Consider the following 24,516-nt stretch of genomic DNA (forward strand, 5'->3'; position numbering starts at 1 on the left):
CGTCTGCACAGTCAACGCTTGCTCCAGTGTTATTGGGGTTCAGTAACGTCAGCTGATCCCCAGCTGTGTGTCCGGCAAATTCTCCTGCTTTGTCCACATCCACTGTACTATTGATTTAAAACTTGCTCCAATTACACCTCCGGCTTCTCTGTTTATAATATTTACCCTGGGCTCCAATACCGCTAGTTGCTGCTCAGAAGTGCCGTCTGCACAGTCAACGCTTGCTCCAGTGTTATTGGGGTTCAGTAACGTCAGCTGATCCCCAGCTGTGTGTCCGGCAAATTCTCCTGCTTTGTCCACATCCACTGTACTATTGATTTAAAACTTGCTCCAATTACACCTCCGGCTCCTCTGTTTATAATATTTACCCTGGGCTCCAATACCGCTAGTTGCTGCTCAGAAGTGCCGTCTGCACAGTCAACGCTTGCTCCAGTGTTTTTGGGGTTCAGTAACGTCAGCTGATCCCCAGCTGTGTGTCCGGCAAATTCTCCTGCTCTGTCCACATTCACACTACTACAGATTTTAAAGTTGATCCAATTACGCCTCTGGCTCCACTCTGTTTTTAGTATTTACCCTGGGTTCCAGCACCGCCAGCTGTTTCCCAGCAGTGTCTTTGGCACGGGTACTCCCTCCTGCGCAGCCTGGTTCCAGCACGTCAGCTGTTTCCGGGTAGTGTCAACGTCACTTTGCCTCCAATGCGTTGTCCTGTCATGTTGCGGTCAGGTTAGCTGACTCTATGGTGCCTGCAGTTTAGGTGACTCCTATGTGGGCTGCGGGATCTGGCAATGAAGGCTGGTTCCATAGTGCCAATAAGACAAGCATCCCCTGTAGGACTGTGGGTTTCGGTAACTGCGGCCGGCTCGCGGCCTTGCAACTTTTTTTTACATGGGTACCTTCTGCTACCCATCCGGGTTCCAGTACCGTCAGCTGGTCCTCAGCAGTGCCTTTGGCTTAGGTGCCTCCTTCTCGGTATCCAAGTTCCACCAACGTCTGCTGGTCCTTGGTAGTGCTTTCTGGCACAGGTACCTCCTGCTTAGTAACCAAGTTCCAGTACCGTCAGCTGGTCCTCAGTAGTTCCATTGGCTCTTGTACCTTCTGCTACCCATCCGGGTTCCAGTACCGTCAGCTGGTTCTCGGCAGTGTCTTTGACACGGGTACTCCCTCCTGCCCAGCCTGGTTCCAGCACGCCAGCTGTTTCCAGGTAGTGTCAACGTCACTTTGCCTCCAATGCGTTGTCCTGTCGTGTTGCGGTCGGGTTAGCCGACTCTATGGTGCCTGTAGTTTAGGTGACTCCTATGTGGGCTGCGAGATCTGGCAATGAAGGCTGGTTCCATAGTGCCAATAAGACAAGCACCCCCTGTAGGACTGTGGGTTTCGGTAACTGCGGCCGGATCGCGGCCTTGCAACTTTTTTTTACATGGGTACCTTATGCTACCCATCCGGGTTCCAGTACCGTCAGCTGGTTCTCGGCAGTGCCTTTGGCTTAGGTGCCTCCTTCTCGGTATCCAAGTTCCACCAATGTCTGCTGGTCCTTGGTAGTGCTTTCTGGCACAGGTACCTCCTGCTTAGTAACCGAGTTCCAGCACCGTCATCTGGTCCTCGGTAGTTCCATTGGCTCTTGTACCTTCTGCTACCCATCCGGGTTCCAGTACCGTCAGCTGGTCCTCGGTAATTCCATTTGCTCTTGTACCTTCTGCTACCCATCCGGGTTCCAGTACCGTCAGCTGGTTCTCGGCAGTTCCTCAGCCTTCTTGTACCTTCTGCTACATTTCCAAGTTCAAGCTTTTTGAAATGGTTCTTGGTAATCACTCTGGATCTCTCTGACGAGGACCCTGAAGGCCACCCCGAAGAAGATGAGGACCCCGAAGACGAGGACCCCGAAGACCACCCCGAAGAAGACGAGGACCCTGAACACGAGGACCCTGAAGACCACCCCGAAGAAGACGAGGACCCCGAAGACGACGACCCTGAACACGAGGACCCTGAAGACCACCCCGAAGAAGACGAGGACCCTGAAGACGAGGACCCTGAAGACGAGGACCCTGAAGACGACGACCCTGAAGACGACGACCCTGAAGACCACCCCAAAGAAGACCAAGAAGATGACCCTGAAGAAGTTGACCAAGAGGACAAAGAAGAAGAAGACAACCACCAAGATACAGAAGAACAAGAGACAGAAAACCAAGAAGCAGAAGTACAAGAAGCTGAAGAACAAAAAGCAGAAGAACATTAAGCATAAGACTAAAAATCTGAGCAAAAGATAATATCTAAATTATAAGCAGAAGATGACTAAGCAGTGTATGGGGGTGAGTCCGTTCCTCCTCGTGGTGCCCCTGGAAAAGACCTGCTGCTGCAGGCCAAACTGAACGCGGACAAATCCTGTTGTAAATCTTTTGTGACGGGCAGAACGAAAGGTGTAATGTTCAAACTTTTATAGATAACAACTACAGGAATGCCTGTCACAAATAAGAATATGATGAAGAAGAAGAAGATGAAGAAGTAGAATATGAAGAATGTAAAAAAAAAGAATAATACGAAGAAGATGAAGAAGAAGATGATGAAGAAGGTGAAGAAGAAGTTGATGAAAAAGATGCTGATGCTGAGGATGATGAAGGAGAAAGTGTGGGAGAAGTAAAAAAGAAGGTGAAGAGCATGGAAGTAGTGAAACATAAATATCTGACAAAATATAAAAAAACTTAACATAGTCAATATTTCCGTGACTCAGAACGTCATAAAAAAAATATTAATTCCTGCTATTTCATTTGATTGGGCTAAACCTCTATGCCTTTGTTGTCTCCCCCACCTCCCCCAATACATTCTACATTATTCTTAGTTGTTTTCCTTCATGTAGAATTAACCTACAAGGAAAGAAAGGGTTTATTTTTATTCCGATATTTCTGTCCCATTGACTTGCATTGGTTTCCGGTATCGGAATCGGCGATATCCGATACTTTTTGGGTATCGGTCCGATCCGATATTTCCCGATATCGGAAGGTATCGCTCAACACTAGCCATGACGTCAATTAGTCATGTAACGGGTCACGCAACCGCTGACGTTGGCAGGTCCTTTAGTCTACCGCGAGCTGCCGGCAAGCCAGGACGCATCGGATAAAGACACCGGGGGCCATCAGAAGCCATCCGGTTGCATGGATTTATATAGTGTGACCAAGTTGTCAAGCACTTTTCAAGTGATGCTAAAATTGCTTGGAAAGCGCTTGACAATCCGCATGCGGAAATGCATGTGAAGAACGCTTCACTTCTGTACAATCCGCATGCGTTTTTTCTGCCAGGGAGATGCAGAAACGCTCAGGAAAAAAATCCAGAGCATTTCTGCATCGTGGGCACATAGCCTAAAAGATAATGCCTTACCAACACCAGGTCAGATTACCAATGCACTGCAGGATGCAGCAAGCCTCAATGATAAAGGCGGGGCCAGCACATGTGCAAAATACTGATGCAGACAGCCACTCACTAACCTACCATTTCATGGAGGGAGTGGCTGTGTAGTCTGCATAGGGCGCCAGTCACACAGATATGTGTGATGCACATTGTCTGGCTTGCAGCCTATTGATGACGCCCATACTATTAGGCTGTGTGCCCACAATGCGTTTTTAATGCGTTTCCGCAGCGTTTTTGCTGCTGCGGAAACGCATTAAAAACGGGCACGTGCTGCGGAAATTTCCGGTGCGGATTATCATTGCGGAAAAAAACGCAGCACTACCAATTATTTTGCGGAAGCGCTGCGTTTTCACCGCCATTGACTTGCATTAGAACGCGCCAATTCAGAAAGACTGCATCTGTACTTGCGTAATTGGCGCCTTCTAATGTGTAGATGGTACCCAGGTGTGGAGGACAGGAGACTCTCCTCCACACCCAGGTACCATTAAAAAAGCTGTAAAAAAAGAATAATATTAAAAATAAATATATACTTACCTTCTGGCGGCCCGCGGTGCGCTCCTCCTTGCTTCCCGGCACTTAGCGATGGAATGAAGGACCTGCTCTGACGTCAGAGTCCTGTGACGGGTGACGCGACGCTGACGTCGGCAGGTCCTTCAGTCTACCACTGCCGGCAGCCGGAACCGAGCGAAGCAAGACAGCGCAGGCCATCGGAGGGTATGTATAGATTTATTTTTTTACATTCTCTCAGGTCACACTATATAAATCCATGCTGGTTGCATGGATTTATATAGTGTGACCAAGTTGACAAGCACTTTCCAAGTGATGTTAAAATCGCTTGGAAAGCGCTTGTCAACCCGCATGCGGAAACGCAAGTGAAGAACGCTTCACTTCCACATGTCCCCGGCAGGAAAACGCATGTACAATCCGCATGCATTTTTTCTGCCAGGGAGATGCAGAAACGCTCAGGAAAAAATCCTGAGCATTTCTGCATCGTGGGCACATAGCCTTAGATCATACGGGCTGCCAAGCACTATATACATGCAAGCACACAAGACATATGCCCCAATTCATCCAGCCAACACTAAAGAGGCCTGGTGGGGTATTTATCATGTTGTGTATTTATCTTATACACCATTTTTCATCTTTTTTGCACATTTTTTTGCACTATGCATCACACATATCTGTGTGACTGGCGCCCCCCTTATGCTGACTCCATCGGTGTGCATGTATAATACTACACAGTCACCCCCTCCATGAATTTGGTAGGTTAGTGAGTGGCTGTCTGCTTCAGTATTTTGCACATGTGCTGGCCCTGCCTTTATGATGCAGGCTTGCTGCATCCTGCAGTGCATTGGCAATCTGACCTGGTGTTGGTAAGGTATTATCTTTTACTGTGATGTTTTTTGAAATTATGTCCAATGTTCACCTATAGAACCTTTGCACGATCCGTTCTTGCGTTTTATCCACTCCCAGATGTCCCCCCAAGACATGTGAATGGGCCATGTCCAACACCTTCCGTCTAAAGGGGCCCGGCACTAACTGCTCCACACTCTCCTCCCTCACTTTCTTGACCTGGTACCACAACTCCTTACTCATCATAAAATGGGGAAACCTTGTGTCAGCCCCTGACTCCTGTGCAACCCCATTTATAATAGTGACATTATTAAAGGCTCCCTTCAGAGTTAGGTCCCTATATTGGGCAGACCCAAAATTCTCGCTGGTCACCCCTAACTCTGGAATTGCAGACTCAGGGGGCACTACCTCCTCATCCCCCACAAGGACACAAAAGGGAAACCTGTCTGACTCTGGGTGTGGTGATACCTCATTAGGGTTAATTTTTTTCTTATCTGAGCCAGCGAACCCAGAACCCTTCCCCCACAGATCCCAAAACAAGCAAAAGTCCCAGCCTATAATAATAGGGTGCAACAAGTCCTGAACGACGCCGACCTCGTGGGACTCTGTACCGTGGGCCATTTCAATATCCACTCTTGCCCGTAGGGTAGTCTTTAGCATCACCATGAATGCACTGAACGCCGACTTTTTTCCCCGGGATAATTTGGAGAGGAAGGGTGGCCCTCATAAGGGTCACCAGGCTCCCGGAGTCTAGCAGTGCCTTTACTTCCCATCTGTTCACCTTCATGTGACATGCTTGTGGCCCCTCGCTGGGTGGACAGTTCACACTGCAGGCCGGATAAGCATAATATAAACAACGTTGTCCTATGCTGCAGTCCATTGGCTCAAGGGTCAGGGGACAACAGGCAGCTATATGGCCTGGGCCGTGGCACCGCCAGCAAACAACATCACCTGTATGGACCTTGGGCACCACCTCCCTCGTCCATTTGGACCTTGGAAGTCCCACCACCTTTTGGGCCTCCACCCCCTGTTGGGAACTCCAGCATGTAGTGGGCTTCCTTCCCAAGGAACCTTCAACCCCCTGGTATCTCTCGATCAGTCCGACCAGTTCATCTGCATACCGGGGATCACCCTGGGCAACCCAAGGCTGTATGGGCCTCGGCAGGGAGTGCACAAACCGGTCCATCACCACCCACTCTACCATCTGCGCAGACATTGAGGACTCTGGCTCAGCCACTTCTGGACCAGGTGCAGCAGGTCAAACCTTTGGGACGGAGGTGGTTTGTTCCAGTGATACGAACCCGCTGTGCCCTGATAGTCATTGTCAACCCCAAGCGTGCGAGAATCTCAGTTTTTAGCTTGCCATACTCTTTCGCATCCTGCAAAGCTAAATCATAGTATGCCTTTTGGGCGTACTATGCAAAGCTAAATAGGGCGTACTATGCAAAGCTAAATAGGACGTCCTGCAAAGCTAAATCATAGTACGCCTACTACGCGTACTTCTGGGGCTCTCCAAGTCAAGTATGGCGACAGTACCTCTGCCCACTGCTCTTGTGGAAATTTCTCCCTCTCGGTGACCCTTTGAAACACCATCAGGAAAGTCTCATCCCCCAGGGTCATTTTCTGCAAAGCTCGTCATGCTGCCTTCCGGACATGGGAGTCATCAGTCGGACCTGGGGTTGGAGCTCTCATCCTGTCCTGGATGGCGGTTGCCAGAAACTGCTTCTGCTGATGTTGTTTCTGCTAGTGCTGCTGGATCTGCTGTAACTACAGCCTGTTGGTCTCCTGTTGATGCTGCTGCGACTGGACCAGGTGTTTAAGAAGGTCCTCCATTTCGTCTGGCGATGCTTGCTGGCTTGCGACAGACTTCACCCAGGGCATGCAGTCCATCCTGTAGCACTCATACGTCTCTGCTGGGAACGCTGCCCGCAAGTCTAACACTAATTGTGGAGGTTTTACTCACTTGGGTGTGACCGGAGGAAAACAGGAGGCATGTTCCTTTAAAAGTTCATGTGGGTTTATTTCTTCATAAACCCAGAAGCCAAACAGAAAAGAAAATAGCCTTTAGATCAGGCAAACAAAGTAATTGTCCTTAGCAGGTCTCTGCTCAGCCAGGCCTGTGTGGCACACAAGCTGGGGTAACGTCCAGTGTCCTGGCTTGGTCTGAAGACAAACATACACAAGAGGCCTTCTCCCTCCAAACACACAGACCATGTGCCAAACAACAGCCTCCATTTTATAGGCTGTTAACCACACCCAGAGATGAGGTATGTGGGTAGCTGGACCCACCCATTCTCTCCTAGCTACTCGTAACCCGGCTCCCAGGTGCACCAACCGATCCTCTTAGTGCTTATCTGCCCTAGAGAAACACTCCGGGTTACATCACAGAGACCAGCCATCTCTGTGACACATGCCTCCCATTGACTATTGCAACCATTAACCACCTTAGAATACCTTGATACATATCTGGTTTTATGATTACCCCACGGCTGATGAAAGGGAATCTGTCACCCCCTGGGACTTATCTGACCTCTAATATTGGCATACAGGTGATAGAAATGTGAGTCTATACATACCTGAATGCCTCATATTAGAGGACTGTTTGCTGAGAAATGGCTTTTTATTCAGTGAAGATTCTGATGCTTGCTGTTCGTGGGGAGTGGATTCCCTTTAATAAATACTCACTTAGCCTCATTCTTCGTGCAGATACTAATAAATACAGGACCTATGAGATTTTTACCATATGATAGTTGGATAGTTAGGGGTGTATCATCCATAGCAGCAGCCCACAGGGCCACTATGGTGCCTGTGAAAAAACACAGAATTTGAGCTTGGTTTAAGTTGGTATCCATGCAGCACATAAATGCATGTGTACTATGGCCATCAATCAGAAAAAAACTATAAGAAGAAAAATGATCATAAACCCTGCTGTAAATAAATAAATAAAAACCAAAAGTGCATTTAAATAAAATAGGGTTCTTAGTAACTCTGTTTTTGATCAAAAATAGCATGAAAGCTATCCCACCATGGTAAAATGAACCCATTCAGGATAGTCCTACTCTGTTTAATATTAAAAACTTTACCATGTATCAAAGCCTCAAACTTCTGTGTGTGAATCAGACATGAGATCTAACGTGATAGAAGATTACAATACGGGGAAGACGGGAAACATTCATATAGACGGCCGGAGGAGATGTAGTCAGTGAAGAACTCTGGCTAAATATGTTTGTAGAATCGTAGTTGAAGATGTCGTCGTCCTCCTCATGAAGTAGTTATTTCTCATGTCACGTGTAATGAATATCTCCTGCAGTATTGCTAATGCCGATTGCAGTGTCGGTAAATGAGACGAGAATTAGCTTTATGGAAGATGAGTCTATGAGAAACGTGTTCAGCTACAGACTCCAAGGAAGAAACTGCTTGTTGTATGTGGCCTAAAATATATAGGTTTTATTACTAGATGTAAAGCAGGAAACTAAATACTGTAAAATAATATATCTCCTCATATGTTTCCCCTTATTATCTCCAGTAATTGTATTATTACACAATATCAGATCCTCTCAGTGAAGATCTTCTATTTAAGAGAATTTTCCTTATGGACCCATCAAAGACAGATATGGATAGAGACAAGATGGCAGAGAGGATATTACACCTCACCCTAGAGATCCTCTTCCGTCTTACTGGAGAGGTGAGAGATTCCAATAACGTCACATTACGTCATTCTTATCTATGGGAATAACAGATGAACAGAACTGGAGAGGTGAGGACTCTGGAAATGTCTGTAGTGAGATTTATTTATATGTCTTTCCATAACCAGGATTACATAGTAGTGAAGAAGACCTCTAGTGAGCGCTGTCAGGTCCATGTGTCTGAGGGATGGGAAAGACCCCTGAGCTCAATCACAGGACCTCCATCTCACCCCTTCATACATGAGGACATCAATGACCAGAAGATCCTAGAACTCACCTACAAGATGATTGAGCTGCTGACTGGAGAGGTGACACTGCTGGGACATTATACTGTAACGCTATGAAAGGATCGGGGGGATGACGGTATCATTGTGTGTGTCAGGTTCCTATAAGATGTCAGGATGTCGCTGTCTATTTCTCCATGGAGGAGTGGGAGTATTTAGAAGGACACAAAGATTTGTACAAAGACGTCATGATGGAGGTTCCCCATCCCCTCACATCACCAGGTAATAGACAGGACTAAATACACACGGCCCATAATTATCTGTATGTAAAGAATAAATTCAGTCCCTGTATGTGTTTCTTCCAGATCTATCCAGTAACAGGACAACACCAGAGAGATGTCCCCGTCCTCTTCTTCCACATGACTGTAAACAAGAAGATCCCAATGTTCCTCAGGATCATCAGGTAGATGGAGAGAAGGTGTCATGAGATCTCCCCTATGATGTGTAGACGGCTGTGAAGGTCTTGTGTTCAGTCTTGTTTTATCCACCAGTTTTATATGTTTTATACTTGTGTAATGAGAACAGTGGAGATGGCAGGATTAGAGCTGATCATAGATGTGACTTCTCATCTGTTTGTGACTTTTACAATATTTGTTTCAGGGTGAAGATCTCACCCATATTAATACTATAGAGGCATATGTAAGGGGTTATGAGCGGTGTAAAGAGGAGATTCCTACATATGACTACCCAGGTGAGTAGTAACCACTAAATGCACAGAAGTCACAGATTCTTCTCTGTCACCGGCTGTGGCTGCTTTATCGGTGGTGTAGTCCGTCCTTATCACAATCGTGTGATCGCCATTTTGCCTCTAGACCACAACATTCTCTTCCACCCAAAACTGTTCAAATGATTTTGGGCATTGAAACCCTTTTCCATAGAACTTACAACCAGGAGGATCCACCTACCCCCTGTGATTAGGAGACGCTACCTGCCCAGATCTGTAAACCACAAAGCCAGAAAATCACTTGAAAAAAATATTATGATGGGACTGTAAGAGAAAGCGGAGGGTAATGATGCTGTTGGCTTCCTAGAACCCTGATATCTTATTGGATGAATCTACCTTCTCTCCCTTCTGTGCTGCTGAATGTGCTCATATGGTCCCTACAAGACCAGGTCCAGTCTTTCTGGCCAAACTTCACTTTTATGATCGACAACATTAAATGTGCAGTGAGGCCAAGTGTGAATTTCTGTACAATAACAACAGAGTTTCCCTTTATCCCGACTTACCAATTTCTTTTAAAACCAACTAACTTCAAACAGGATTGTGATAAACTAAGCAAAAAAAAACATTATACCTGTGCCATGATATATCTCTAAGCTAAATTTAAGATGCCTCATCTCTGCAGTATTATAAAAAGTTCCCTTTGAACGTCTAATATTTCTTCTTGAAATTCATCTGATAGAAAATATTGTCCCTTACGATAGTTTAGATTGCCAAGAGCCACCGAGCCCCATACTGTAATTACCCCAGAGAGGTTTCACCACTAGTTACTCACTACTTACTGATGAAGACTGTTGAGTTTGATCATTTCAGTAGATGTGTTATGGTCTGTACTCACAGTTTTGACTATGGTAGTTAGTGCCCAAAATACTCTGATTTAACCCCTTCCTGCAGCCTGTTTTGTGTTCCTATCTGAGCCCATTTTTCAAATCTGACGTGTGTCACTTTATGTGGTGATAACTTTGGAATTCTTCACAAAGGATAATAGGAAACAAATGGACCTTACAAATTATATTCCATCTTCTCTTGAATCTGACAATACCCTATATACGGTTATACACTACTGTCTGGGCACATGGCAGGTTAAGAAGGGCAGGAGCGACATTTAGCTATTTGAATGCAGATTTTGCTGGGATAGTGTGCAGACACAATGTATTGGGGACACTATTCGTTGTCACCTGGCAGCTCAAAAGATGGCTACCACAAACAGGCTTGGCACTATCTACTCCATTTTCCAGATCCCAGGGTTTGCCTTGCTCATCATCCTTTAACCCCTCTACATGGATTTGGACTTAGACAGAGACCCCCTAGGCTTGGGCCACAGTGTTACCTAATGTTCTGTGGTGTGAGCTGGCAAGAAGAATAGTCAGGTAGCCGGGTCAGAACCAGGAGGTCAGAGAAAATATAAAATCACACAAGAGTAGTCAGTAAACGGGCCGAGGTCACAACAGGAAACAAATACACAAGCCGGGAGCTGAGCACAGAGGACTGAACCAGAGGAGAACAAGGCTGGATCTGGCAGCTTCCTGCAATATGCTTCCAGCTTTAGTAGGGTGCCTTGCTTTCCAGTTGGCTGAAACAAGGAGCAGATTACTCCAGCTGGACAGCACACACACCCATACTGCCAGACTGGATGGTACTACTGGTCCCAGCAACCCTAGTCTTAGTGGCTGGACAGAGCCTGCGCCGCCCAGAGCTTCTGGTTCTGACGTCTCCTCCATCACCAGCGCCACCTGCAGGATGAATAAGGCGGCTACTGGTGAGAGAAGCAGATGTCGCAGGAGCAGATCCCAGAGGAGATGGGACCCACCATTTGCAGAAGCCCTAATGTGACCAAATTGCAGAAAACCAGAGCAGTAGAAATCCCCATAAAGTGACACCATTTTGGAAATTATAACCCTCAGTGAAATAATCTATAGGAGTAGTGACTATTTTGACTCCACAGGCACTTTCCGGAAATTAGCACGCAGTGGATGTTGGAGAGTGAAAATTACAAATATATAATTTCATTACCCAACACATAGTGCCCAGATTGTGCTCCAGGAGACACACACCGTAAATTAATTGGGTTCTTCTCACTATAGTAATGCCGAATACATGGAGGCTAAATGTGGTTTGAGCGCACTGCAAGGCTCAGAAGTGAGGGGGAGATCTGACTTTGGGAGAGTGGATATTGCTGGATTGGGTTATGGAAGCCATGTTGCTTTTCAAAAGCCTTTGAGCCACTAATAATGTGGAAACCTCTGGTTTTCCATTGACAGATGATGGACCTGAGTGGGGACTTGTTTTTTGTGAGATGAGTAGAAGTTTTTATTGGTATTATTTCACCTACATAACATTGTTTGGTGACTTTTTATTCCATATTTTGGAGGCAGAATTAACAAACAGTTGAACACTACGATCCACTGGTTCATCCTATGAGGTTTTCTATTAGACTGTGAACTGTTATTGTCTTGATGAATAATGACGGCTAACATAGGGCAAAATTAAAAAAAATCACAGAAAAAGATACAGCCTTACCAACACCAAATCATATAACAAATGCACTAGCAGGATGCAGCAGACCCCCATGATAAAGGGGACGGGGGGCAACGCAGGTGCAAAATACTGGTGGAGCAACCACTCACAAACCTACAAATTCATGGAGGGGGTGGTTGCCTAGTATTAAAGATGCACACAGAAGAAGCTTGCATAGGACGCCAGTCACACAGGTAGGTGTGATGCAGTGTCTGGCTTAGGATAGTGATGATGCCCATACTATTACATCAGGAAGGCTGCCCAGCGCTATATAAGTGCACCCCACATGGACAGACACCCCAGTACACCCAACCAACACTAAAATGCTAATGCATTTGTTATCTGATTTGGTGTTGGTAAGGCTGATTTTTTCTGTGATATGTTTTCTTGGTAGATAATGATACTTTTACATAAAGTACATTTTTACGTAGAGTTTAATTAGAAATATTCAACAATATAAATTTTAAGGATATGTTATTCATAAATAATAATTGGTTTTATTCTTGGCAGATGACTGTACCAGGAGATCAGAGGGACAGCTGACATCTTCAGTTTTTAAAACAGATGATCTTGAGATCACACAAGATACAATTGAAGTGAATGTCATTACTCCAGATTTACCATCATCCCTTCACAGCAAAGATCTGTCATCTGATCATTTGAAACAGGTCCTGTCTTCTGATTCATTACCGACTAATAAGGAAAATCAAAGTCACAAAATAAGCATTAAAAAACAAACTGCTCCTAAAACAAAGAAGCCATTTTCATGTTCAGAATATGGAAATAGTTTTTCCCTTGAAACTTCTTTTCTTAAACATCAAAGCATTCACACAGCAGAGAATATATTTTTTTGTTTCAAGTGTGGGAAATTTTTTAACCAGAAATCAAATCTGGTTAATCACCAGAGAAGTCACACAGAGGAGAAGCCATTTTCTTGTTCAGAAAGTGGAAAATGTTTTACAGACAAATCAAGTTTAATCAAATATCAGAGAACTCACACAGGGGAGAAGCCTTTTTGCTGTTCAGAATGTGGGAAATGTTTTAGCCAGAAATCAGATTTGGTTAATCACCAGAGGACTCACACAGGGGAGAAGCCTTTTTCCTGTTCGGAATGTGGAAAATGTTTTAGCCAGAAATCAGGTTTGGTTAAGCACAAGAGAACTCACACAGGGGAGAAGCCCTTTTCCTGTTCAGAATGTGGAAAATGTTTTAGCCGGAAAACATATTTGGTTATACACCAGAGAATTCACACATGGGAGAAGCCTTTTTCCTGTTTAGAATGTGGAAAATGTTTTAGCCGGAAAACATATTTGGTTAAGCACAACAGAACTCACACAGGGGAAAAGCCTTTTTCCTGTTCAGAATGTGGAAAATGTTTTAGCCGGAAATCAGTTTTGGTTAAGCACAACAGAACTCACACAGGGGAGAAGCCTTTTTCCTGTTCAGAATGTGGGAAATGTTTTATCCAGAAATCAGATTTGGTTAATCACCGGAGAACTCACACAGGGGAGAAGCCTTTTTTCTGTTCAGAATGTGGGAAATATTTTAGCTGGAAATCAGATTTGGTTAAGCACAAGAGAATTCACACAGGGGAGAAGCCTTTTTCCTGTTCAGAATGTGGGAAATGCTTTAAAGATAAATCAGATTTGGTTAAGCACCAGAGAACTCACACAGACGAGAAGCCATTTTCATGTTCTTAATGTGGGAAATGTTTTACACGGAAATCAACTCTTAACAAACTTCATAGAAATCACACAGGGGAGAAGCCTTTTACATTTTTAGCCGAAAATTGTATCTTCATAAAGGGGTTGTCCACTACTAGGACAACTCCTTCTAATTCCTCATGTTTGGCCTTGTTAAAATAAAAACACTCATACGCACTTACTGTTCTGGCGCCATTCCATTGGTGTCACAACTTGCGTTTCCGTAAGGCTGTTACATCACACAATCCTGCTGCCAATCAACGCCACCTTCAGATGTATTGTACATCAACAGGAAGGACATGGCCTGGACATAGCACCAAGAGAATGCACACACTGAACGCACTCTCTTCAGACCGTGTTCTTGGGGGAATTATAAGCAATTTACACCCTCAAACATGACTTTCGATATGGGAAAGAAAGACGAGATCAGAGGTTAATCTGAGGTCCTCCACCTCTGTCAGCATGTCTGGTATGCAGCGTTTCTTATGGAAGGTCTTATCTTCCTGCTCCGGAGCTATTACTGCCTCACCTCAGCGTTCACCTCAGCGTGGAAAAAGAAGCAGTCTTAACCATCATGATGTCAGACAGCTCCAGCCTGTAAGTCCTGCGCCAACTTCTCTCTTAATGTAGGCCTCACAAGAAAACAGCTCCATAAATCTCCCTCTACTCTCACCGAAGCCCACAGATTGAGCAGTGCTTGCTTCACAGGGACATTTACCCCCCAGCCACAGGTTATTCTGATATGGGGAACAACATAACTTATTTCATAGAATTGGAAGGGACCTCCTGGGTCATCTGGTCCAACCCCCTGCTCAAAGCCGGATACTCTAAATCATCTCAGACAGATGTCTGTTCAGCCTATGTTTGAAGACGTCCATTGAAGGAGAACTCACCACTTCTTGTGGCAGCCTGTTCCACTCATTGATCACCCTAACTGTCAAAAAGTTTTTTCTAATATCTAATCTGTGTCTCCTCCCATTCAGTTTCATCCCATTGCTTCTAGTCTTTCCTTGTGCAAATGAGAATAAAGATGATCCTTCTACAATGTGACAGCCCTTGAGATATTTGTAGACAGCTATTAAGTCTCCTCTCAGTCTTCTTTTTTACAAGCTAAACATTCCCAAATCCTATAACCATTCCTCATAGGACATGGTTTGCAGACCGGTCACCATTCTGGTCGCTCTTCTCTGAACTTGCTCCAGTTTGTCAATGTCTTTTTTAAAATATGGTACCCAAAACTGAACACAGTATTCCAGATGAGGTCTGACCAAAGAGGAGTAAAGTGCGATAATGACTTCACGTGATCTAGACTGTATGCTTCTGTTAATACATCCCAGAATTGTATTTGCCTTTTTTGCTGCTGCATCACACTGTTGACTCCTGTTCAGTCTATGATCTATTAGTATACCTAAGTCTTTTTCACATGTACTGTTGCTTAGCTCTATACCTCCCATTCTGTATATGCTTTTTTCATTTTTATTGCCAAGACGTAGTACTTTGCATTTTTATATCATTTGCATTTGTATATCAGATTGCGTCTATCCCTACTAAAGAAGATATGGAGCAATATATTCAGAGGCTGGAGACCACATACAATACTGAAATACGTCCCCTCACTTCTATCCTGTCACAGCTTACTGACAAGTTACAGAGATTAGAGGATAATGTCGTCCAAGTTAGAGGCCATCATAATGCTCAGAAACTAACACTGGATCTTCACAGCCAGTAAATAAACCATCTGTTTAATATGGTTGATGATCAAGAAAATGGCAATAATATCTGGATAAGGGGTATACCTGAAAGCATCAATGCACAAGTGATTATGCCAACACTACGATCATTATTCAATAATATCCTTGGTGATCCTATTGATAAGGAGGTGGAGATTTATAAGGCGCACTGGGCAATAGGCAATCATGGCCCAGATCCTGAGCGTCCAAGGGACATTATCTGTCGTATACATTTTTTTCAATGTAAAAGAGGCCATTGTGAGGAAAGCAGAGGAGTTGGGTCCTGGTGATTTCAATGGAAAACGCATATAATTGCTCTAATACAGTACAGATGAAAAGTTTGGACACACCTTCTCATTTAAAGATTTTTCTACATTTTCATGACTATGAAAATTGTACATTCACACTGAAGGCATCAAAACTATGAATTAACACATATGGAATTATATACTTAACAAAAAAGTGTGAAACAACTGAAAATATGTCTTATATTCTAGGTTCTTCAAAGTAGCCACCTTTTGCTTTGATGACTGCTTTGCATACTCTTGGCATTCTCTTGATGAGCTTCAAGATGTAGTCACCGGAAATGGTTTTCACTTCACAGGTGTGCCCTGTCAGGTTTAATAAGTGAGATTTCTTACCTTATAAATGGGGTTGGGACCATCAGTTGTGTTGTACAGAAGTCAGGTGGATACACAGCTGATAGTCCTACTGAATAGACTGTTAGCTGCTTTTTTCTTGCCATAATACAAATTCTAAGTAAAGAAAAACGAGTGGCCATCATTACTTTAAGAAATGAAGGTCAGTCAGTCCGAAAAATTAGGCAAACTTTGAAAGTGTCCCCAAATGCAGTTGCAAAAACCATCAAGTGCTACAAAGAAACTGGCTCACATGAGAACCGCCCCAGGAACGGAAGACCAAGAGTCACCTCTGCTTCTGAGGATAAGTTTATCCAAGTCACCAGCCTCAGAAATCGCAGGTTAACAGCAGCTCAGATTAGAGACCAGGTCAATGCCACACAGAGTTCTAGCAGCAAACACATCTCTTCAACAACTGTTAAGAGGAGACTTTGTGCAGCAGGCCTTCATGGTAAAATAGCTGCTAGGAAACCACTGCTAAGGACAGGCAACAAGCAGAAGAGACTTGTTTTGGTTAAAGAACACAAGGAATAGACATTAGACCAGTGGAAATCTGGGCTTTGGTCTGATGAGTCCAAATTTGAGATCTTTGGTTCCAACCACCTTGTTTTGGGCAATGCAGAAAAGGTGAACGGATGGACTCTACATGCTTGGTTCCCACCGTGAAGCATGGAGGAGGTGTGATGGTGTGGGGGTGCTTTGATGGTGACACTCTTGGAGATTTATTCAAAATTGAAGGCATACTGAACCAGCATGGCAACCGCAGCATCTTGCAGCGGCATGCTATTCCATCCGGTTTGTGTTTAGTTGGACCATCATTTATTTTTCAACAGGACAATGATCCCAAACACACCTCCAGGCTGTGTAAGGGCTATTAGACCAGCAAGCAGAGTGATGGGGTGCTACGCCAGATGACCTGGCCTCCATAGTCACCAGACCTGAACCCAATCGAGATGGTTTGGGGTGAACTGGACCGCAGAGTGAAGGCAAAAGGGCCAACAAGTGCTAAGCATCTCTGGGAACTCCTTCAAGATTGTTGGAAGACCACTTCCGGTGACTACTTCTTGAAGCCCATCAAGAGAATGCCAAAAGTGTACAAAGCAGTCATCAAAGCAAAAGGTGGCTACTTTGAAGAACCTAGAATATAAGACATATTTTCAGTTGTTTCACACTTTTTTGTTAAGTATATAATTCCACATGTGTTAATTCATAGTTTTGATGCCTTCAGTGTGAATGTACAATTTTCATTGTCATGAAAATACAGAAAAATCTTTAAATGAGAAGGTGTATCCAAACTTTTGGTCTGTACTGTATCTATCCTGAATGCCACTTGCTAAAAGAAGGGTATTGAAACCACTACTTGATGCCATCCGGAAAAATGGCCTGATGTACTCCTGGGGGTACCCATTCCACCTGTATATTTTCAAAGATCCAAGCAACATGAGACGTATTTGTGATGTCCTGGACATTCCCAGAATCCATATATCTGACTGGCCACCTGCTCCACCATTGCCACTGACAGTTCCAGCACTTCACAGAAGGTGTTCAATGGATCAGGAACTTGATGGTGATGCAGCCAGATGGGAAAGGAACCTGCTAATCATATGAGCTCCTGAAATGAATCTTGTCTTCCCTGATGAGAGACAGTTTGCAGATGCTTACTTATTTCTTTAAGCATATAATTAGATATATCTAAATAGAGCATTAGGTGCCACTCTTCCACTATATAGAATGTCTAAGTTCATAAAAGATCTTAGACCGGCATATAATTTGAGTTCACATGATACTACTGTAATATCAGGCTGTATTACATTACTTGCTTTATATTCCATGGTTCCACCTAATAGGAATCCTAGAACTGAAAGTTTGACTTACGTCTGTAAAGACAACCCCCAGTTAGGGACTTGCATTGGGATCTGCTTGTTTCGCAATTTCCTACTGTTTTGATATATTCATAATCTATACTTCTTAGACACTGAGAGGTAGACGTTACTATCTACCGTCTATACTTCCTCTTTTCTCTTAACCTTTCTCTCTTCCATTCCTCCTTTTTTTCATATAATATGGCACAACTCAAAACTTGCTCATTGAATGTCAGAGGACTTAATGTTCCAGAGAAAGGAGCTCAAGTGTTTTATCGTAGGCATAAACAGCACGTACATTTTCTCTTTCTTCAGGAGTCACACTTTAGAGGGGATCATATACTGTACCTCAGATTATTAATAGATATTATTCATCTTGGCGTCCCAGAAAAATGCAGTTTTGAAGTCTAAGGTGCTGAGTATAGGCCGCCACAGATCACTGCCGCGTACTATTGTAGAAACACTGTCTGACACGGAGAGGAGGTACGTGTTTGTTAAGATCTCCATCTACTCCAAAATTTTGACTTTGGCAAACTTCTATCTCCCTAATTGTGACCAAATTAAGACATGTCGTCATTACTTAAACAAACTAAAATATTTTGCGGAGGACCTTATCATCATTGGAGGTGACTTTAATTTTGTCTTGGATCCTTCTTTAGACGCGTCCCAGGGCTGGTGTCACCAATCTTAAACACAAACAAAAGCTTTGCTAATTGTGCTTTGGTCTCAACTGGTCGATGTATGGAGGATACTACATCCAGACGTAAAGGATTATACCTATTGTTCTCCTTTACACAATATGCATAGCCATATAGTCTTTTTCTTAATTAGCCATCACTTGCCTACATGGCAACCTACATCTCGGGTAGGAACTACTGTATGGTCAGATCATGCTCCTGTGTATTGTAATCTGACTATGCCGGACTCCACCAAGGCTTCAGATGTTGGAACCTAAATGATAATCTGCTGAAAGACTCACTCTGTGTCTCAGACCTTCTTGAGACTATAGACTCCTTCAAATATATGAGCATGATGAAACTGCCTTACCATTTAAATGGGAAGCACTCACATGCGTCCTCAGAGGGATAATAACAAAACATAGATAAAGGCTAAAAAAAGGAGAGAACAGCTAAAGTCTCCCATTTGCTTGAGCGGATTGATCTCCTTGACAAACAACATAAATGATCTGCTTCCCTCCAGGTATATGCAGACCTGCTTAACGCTAGAAGGGAGCTAAAGTAGTTTTATGGATGGGTACTTGAAAATATTGTGTAATTTCAGGGCACCTACTTATGGAAGGAACCAAGTGGAAGCTTCCATTCTCGGTACTAGATATGGGGCCTCCTCGAGAAAATGACTTAAAATGTCCTACACTAAAGTTAATATATAAGGCGTGGGATAGGGGTAAAAATATTCTGGGGATTGGAAAGTACACAAACTATACCCCTTTATGGCACAACTATAACTTACCAGAGCTACATAAACTAAAAAATGTTAGTGAGTGGAAGGATAGGGGTATATGTTTGGTGTCACAACTCTTGAGGGATGGATTATTCAAGAGGTTTGAACAAATAAAGGCAGATTTTAACCTTCCGCATAGAGTGTTTTATCAATATCTGCAAATACATCTTGCATATAGTACACAACTAGAATAAACGCCATACTGATTGACATCACTCAATATATACCATTACTACATCGTTAGATACAAAAGGTCTAATATCCCTTATTTATAGGCAGTTACTGGCCCTACATTTGGATAAATATCCTTTGATAGTTAAGACAAAATGGGAGGAAGATGAGGGTCCCTTATCTGAGGAGCAATGGGGGAAATACTGGATTTGACACAGAATCTGTCATTGTCAGAGTCACAAAGATTGTCCCGAATTCTTCTCATTCATAGGGTATATAGATCCCCAAGTATTTTATTTAAAATTGAAATACAAACGGATGAAACATGTCCTAGATGTGGTCAAAATGACGTCCACCTGATGCATATGACGTGGGAATGTGTAAATATTGGCGACTACTGGAAGGGGGTGATCGCTCTTGTACTATCTGTATTTGGGATACAACTTCAGTTGGAACCTAAAATCTGTATCCTAGGACTCCTGGGAGAGGACGTAGACCCAGACTCCCATATGGCAGTAGGTAGCTCAAGAATATTATTCCAAGCCAGAAAGTTGTTGGCACTACATTGGATAGACAATTCTCCCCTAACGATAACAGAACTAAAATCCAGGATAAATAACACTTTATGCTTGGAAAGTGGAGCTTATATTAAAGGAACGCTCTCAAGAAATCCATACACATATGGGAGCAATGGTTAATTACCCCAGGTATTGCTTCAGAAATACTATACTGGACCATTTGTACATATCCCTGCAGTTAACCAGGAATTTATATCCTTATACCTAAGGTGTCAGCTAATAATAATGGTCTCAGTCCACACAATTGCCCCTTCTTAGATATATTCTTTTTCTTTTGATGTCCCAATAGGGGAAAAAAAGCCGTCAGGAAGTATTCAGATATTTATGTACAAATGTAAAATTACTATTCCAAAACATTGTACTATAGAGCGATATTGGGATTTATATCATTGTAAACCGGTTCTTGTATTGTTTACTTCTTTTTTCTTTCTTTTTATTTTTTTTGTCACAAAGTTTGTATGACAAAAACAAAATGTTGGTCTTTCTTTCTTTTGTTAAATAAAAATGATCTGATTGAAAAAAAGAAAGGAGCGAAGGTCTTTACTAGATCAAACGTATAGAAAATATCAAGATCGCATGTGAAGGTACTCGTACGAATTCACAGATAAATGTGGTCTCTCATTGACAAGGAAGTTACATCCACGGATGCAAAGGACATACGGCTCCGGCAAAAATTAAGAGACCACTGAACAGTTTTCTATTGGAAAGCACGGAAAGACTGGTGGAAAGCATGGCAAGACGAATGAAAGCTGTGATTAAAAATCATGGTTAGTCCACCAAATATTGATTTCACATTTAAAACTTGAGTAATTTGAGGTCTGAAAGCACTGTGTTTCTTTTTTAGTATTTTGACACTTTATCATTTGCTGCAAATAAATACAAAATTTTTAGCTTTGAATTTCGGAGACATGTCAGTAGTTTATAGATTAAAACAACAATGTACATTTTACTCAAAAATATACCTATAAAGAGAAAAATCAGAGAAACTGAAAATTTTGCAGTGGTCTCTTAATTTTTGCCAGAGCTGTATGTATCCAAAACAAAAAGAGCCCCACTGCTATAAATTCATAAACCCACTGACATAGCTGACATATTTCATTGCTGTTATAGCTCACTTCATAATATTCATGGAAAACACCATCACATGCCACCTAATTTTCTTGAAACAAAAATTGACAAATATATTAAGTACACTGCCCTTCCTTCCTTACAGACCCCTGAGCAGGAGGTACTAGACAAAGCTTTCACTGAACAACAGATAGGACAGGCTATTAAATCATTCCCTATCGGGAAGAGCCCTGGGGCAGATGGATTCAATAATAGACTTTATAACATGTTTGCACCTCTGTTATTACCATTAGTGTTCAATAATATCTCAGAAGACTCCCCCTTTGCCCCCCAATCACTTGAGGCTCACATAACAGTTTTATCAAAGCCTGGAAAAGAACTAAATGCCTGCCCTAATGTTCATCCAATTTCATTAATATATACATCAAAATATTCTCTAATATAATTGCACCATGGCTCTCCCACTACCTACCTTCAATTGTTAGCAACGATCAGGTTGGCTTCGTTAAGGGTAGAGAAGTGCGTGATAATACAGATAAAACATTGTTAGTTTCACATGCAAAAAAACCAGGGGATCCGAATGTGCCTTGTTTCTGTGGATGCTGAAAAAGTGTTTGACAGAATGCATTGGACTTTCTTGAAGAGGACCTTACGAAAAATTGGGTTGGGCTCTTTCTTGTTATCTAAAATTCTATCCTTCTACACTGACCCTAAAGCGATAGGGTAAACGGCCTTCTGTATGACACATTTTCTATTAAAAATGAGACAAAGCAAGATTGTCCCTTATCACCTCTCCTATACACATTGGTGATGGAACATTTCACGGTAGCATTAGAAAAAAATCCACATATTAGTGGAGTTACTATAGGCTCACATCACTATAAACTAGCTCTATACGCAGATGCCTTGTTGCTCTATTTTCAAACCCAATTATCTAATTTCCTTCTATACTAAAGGAATTTGAAGAATTTGGCCAAGTAAGCGATTTTAAAGTCAACTACTCTAAATCAGAAGCGATAACATAAGACAACAGCTAATTTTTAACTTTTCCTTTAAGTGGCAGAAAGACACACCTAAGTACCTCAGTACACAAATTCCAGGCAACATGGATGATCTGTGTAGTTTAAATTATATCACTGTCTTTGAACAAACTCTTCAAATTTTAATGAATTAACTTCAAACCCTTGTCCTGGTTTGGTTGTATTTATGTGATAAAATGGACTTTTTGCCAAAACTTCTTTATATATTCCAGACAGTTCCTGTCTGTGTTCCTCAGACCTTTTTCACACATCTCAACAACGCTATTAGGTTGTATGGGGAATGTTGAGGTCTAGGATTCGTTTTAAAATATTGTGATGTTCCAAAAAATAAAGGGGGGTACTAGTATGCCTGACCTAAAAAAATTACCATCAATCTTTTTGATTCTTATGAGAGCAGTGGACTTGTTCACGTCTGTTGAACATAAGCAATGAGTGAAACTGGAAGGGGACCTCTATCCGTGGATACTCACATCTCTACCTTGGATTGACTGACTAAATACATGTACAAACTAAACAATTACCAATACCCACTCAACACTTTTTGAAAACATGGGATCAAGTCTTAATCTCATTGTCTATACCACGTAGGTTGGGTCCATTAATGCCAATGTTTGGGAACCCAGATTTTCCCTCTGCTTAAGATACAGACTCATTTCTAATCTGGGACTGATCTTATGGGGTTAGATTGAGACACATTCTCATGGGGTTAGATTGAGACACATTCTCATGGGATCAGGCTCTTTTCCTTCCTTTATAGAACTTCGCGGCTCCTTTCCAATTAGGAGTCTATCCTGCCTGGCTTATTTCCAGCTCAGGTCATTTATAAATTCTAACATATTTCTAGTATAAAGGATGAACTCACTCCGTTTGAACCCTTAATCACTCAAGTAGGTCCTTGTACTAAGCTTCTATCTTGCATACACAAAGCAACACAAATGGATACCAGCAATGACCCTCTACCCTTTACTAGGGTTGTGAGAAGGAATTGTGTCGTCAAATTTCAGAGAAGGATAGGCAAAAAACATTCACCCACAAAGTATCTATTACTTGCCGTGCTCAGGAGAAAAACGATAAGATTCTATCTAGATGGTACCATTGTCACACTATGCTACGTAGCATCTTCGGACTTGTGCTGGCGGTGTGGTGGTGCAGACTGGTCTGTATTACATATATGGCGGAAATGCCCATCATCATTGGATTCGGTGGACTACGTTGGACCACCTGCATGCTTTTTTGGGGGGGGGTTAATAAATTAGTGAACCAGGAAAAGTGTTGGGGAGTGTTTATTCAAATTAAGTATTTTTTCATGGGTGTTTTTATTTTTGATTACTGGGTCAGTAATGGGGTTGTCTGATAGACACCTCTCCATTACTATCACCAGGGTTTGATGCCAGCTGTGAGTTTTGACAATCCACAGCTGACATTAACCCCAAGATACTTTACATCAATTGTCAATGCATCTGGGCAATAGGGAAGAGCAAAGGCAAAAATCCATAATTGGGGCATCTCATGTGATGGGCCACTTCTGGGGTGGCTATGAGCTGGTATTTTTAGGCTGGGGAGGGCCCAATAACCAGGGACCTTCCCAACTTGATAATATCAGCTCTCAGCTGTCTCCTTTACCTTTGCTGGTTACAAAAAAATAGGGGGACCCCATGTTGTTTTTTTTAAATTATTTATTAGGTTAAACAAGGCTCAACTCCCTTTAGTTCCAGATGAAAGGCTCTAAAGGATGCAAATTTATAATATATAGGGGGTTGTGAAATGATATATCTGCAGGACATCTATCTGTTATCTATCATATCTCTAATATCTTTCTATCGATATCTGTATATAAGATTCTTTTCTTCATTTTGTAAACCAGCTTTAAGCTACATAGAGGATTATAGTCAGTAAAAGACGATGTTAATAACGCATTGTATATGGATGCAGGCGAGAAAAAGATCTCACACTCGCATGATACTTGTCCAATTATTCGGGATGAAAATCAGAGCGATTTATAATCCGCTGATGTGAACGAAGCATTAGCCGGACTCTTCTGAATATAGTCTATCAAGGTAACTGGTGATAATCACCTCATGTGTCGTCTATTTGTCTCCAAGCAGAGAAAATCCCACGTTACATCCTCACATAAAACTGTAGAAAAGGCGGCGCGGGGTAATCGTGCCAGTAGTGAGGGGCAAATAATGCCGGAAATGTCACTGACTGCGGAGACGTCTCCATGTAGCGTCTTCACTCCGGATATCACTGTACAGGAGCCGCACAGCTCACACTGTGCATCCACTGAGGCCCCTGATCATGTGAC

At 42.8% G+C, this 24,516-nt stretch overlaps 1 protein-coding gene across 4 annotated transcripts in view; it reads left to right on the forward strand.

The window, feature by feature from the left end:
• Positions 1 to 15,736, forward strand: part of LOC141191560 (uncharacterized) — a 28,502-nt gene extending 12,766 nt beyond the window's left edge. The window contains exons 1-7 of one of the 4 annotated variants that reach the window (XM_073661485.1): positions 2,307 to 2,643; positions 8,279 to 8,437; positions 8,567 to 8,746; positions 8,821 to 8,944; positions 9,028 to 9,125; positions 9,323 to 9,413; positions 12,471 to 15,736. In XM_073661485.1, coding sequence (XP_073517586.1) covers positions 8,345 to 8,437; positions 8,567 to 8,746; positions 8,821 to 8,944; positions 9,028 to 9,125; positions 9,323 to 9,413; positions 12,471 to 13,660 — 1,776 coding nt within the window. In that variant the 5' untranslated portion in view covers positions 2,307 to 2,643; positions 8,279 to 8,344 and the 3' untranslated portion in view covers positions 13,661 to 15,736. Of the gene's footprint in view, positions 1 to 2,306; positions 2,644 to 7,122; positions 8,438 to 8,566; positions 8,945 to 9,027; positions 9,126 to 9,322; positions 9,414 to 12,470 lie in introns of those variants that run through there. The other 3 variants (XM_073661486.1, XM_073661487.1, XM_073661488.1) reach the window with 3 other exon arrangements.
• The last annotated feature ends 8,780 nt before the right edge of the window (positions 15,737 to 24,516 follow it).

This window comes from Phyllobates terribilis, unplaced genomic scaffold (assembly GCF_046119375.1).
Source record: "Phyllobates terribilis strain yellow unplaced genomic scaffold, ASM4611937v1 Scaffold_47__1_contigs__length_9908305, whole genome shotgun sequence".
Classification (NCBI taxonomy): domain Eukaryota; kingdom Metazoa; phylum Chordata; class Amphibia; order Anura; family Dendrobatidae; genus Phyllobates; species Phyllobates terribilis.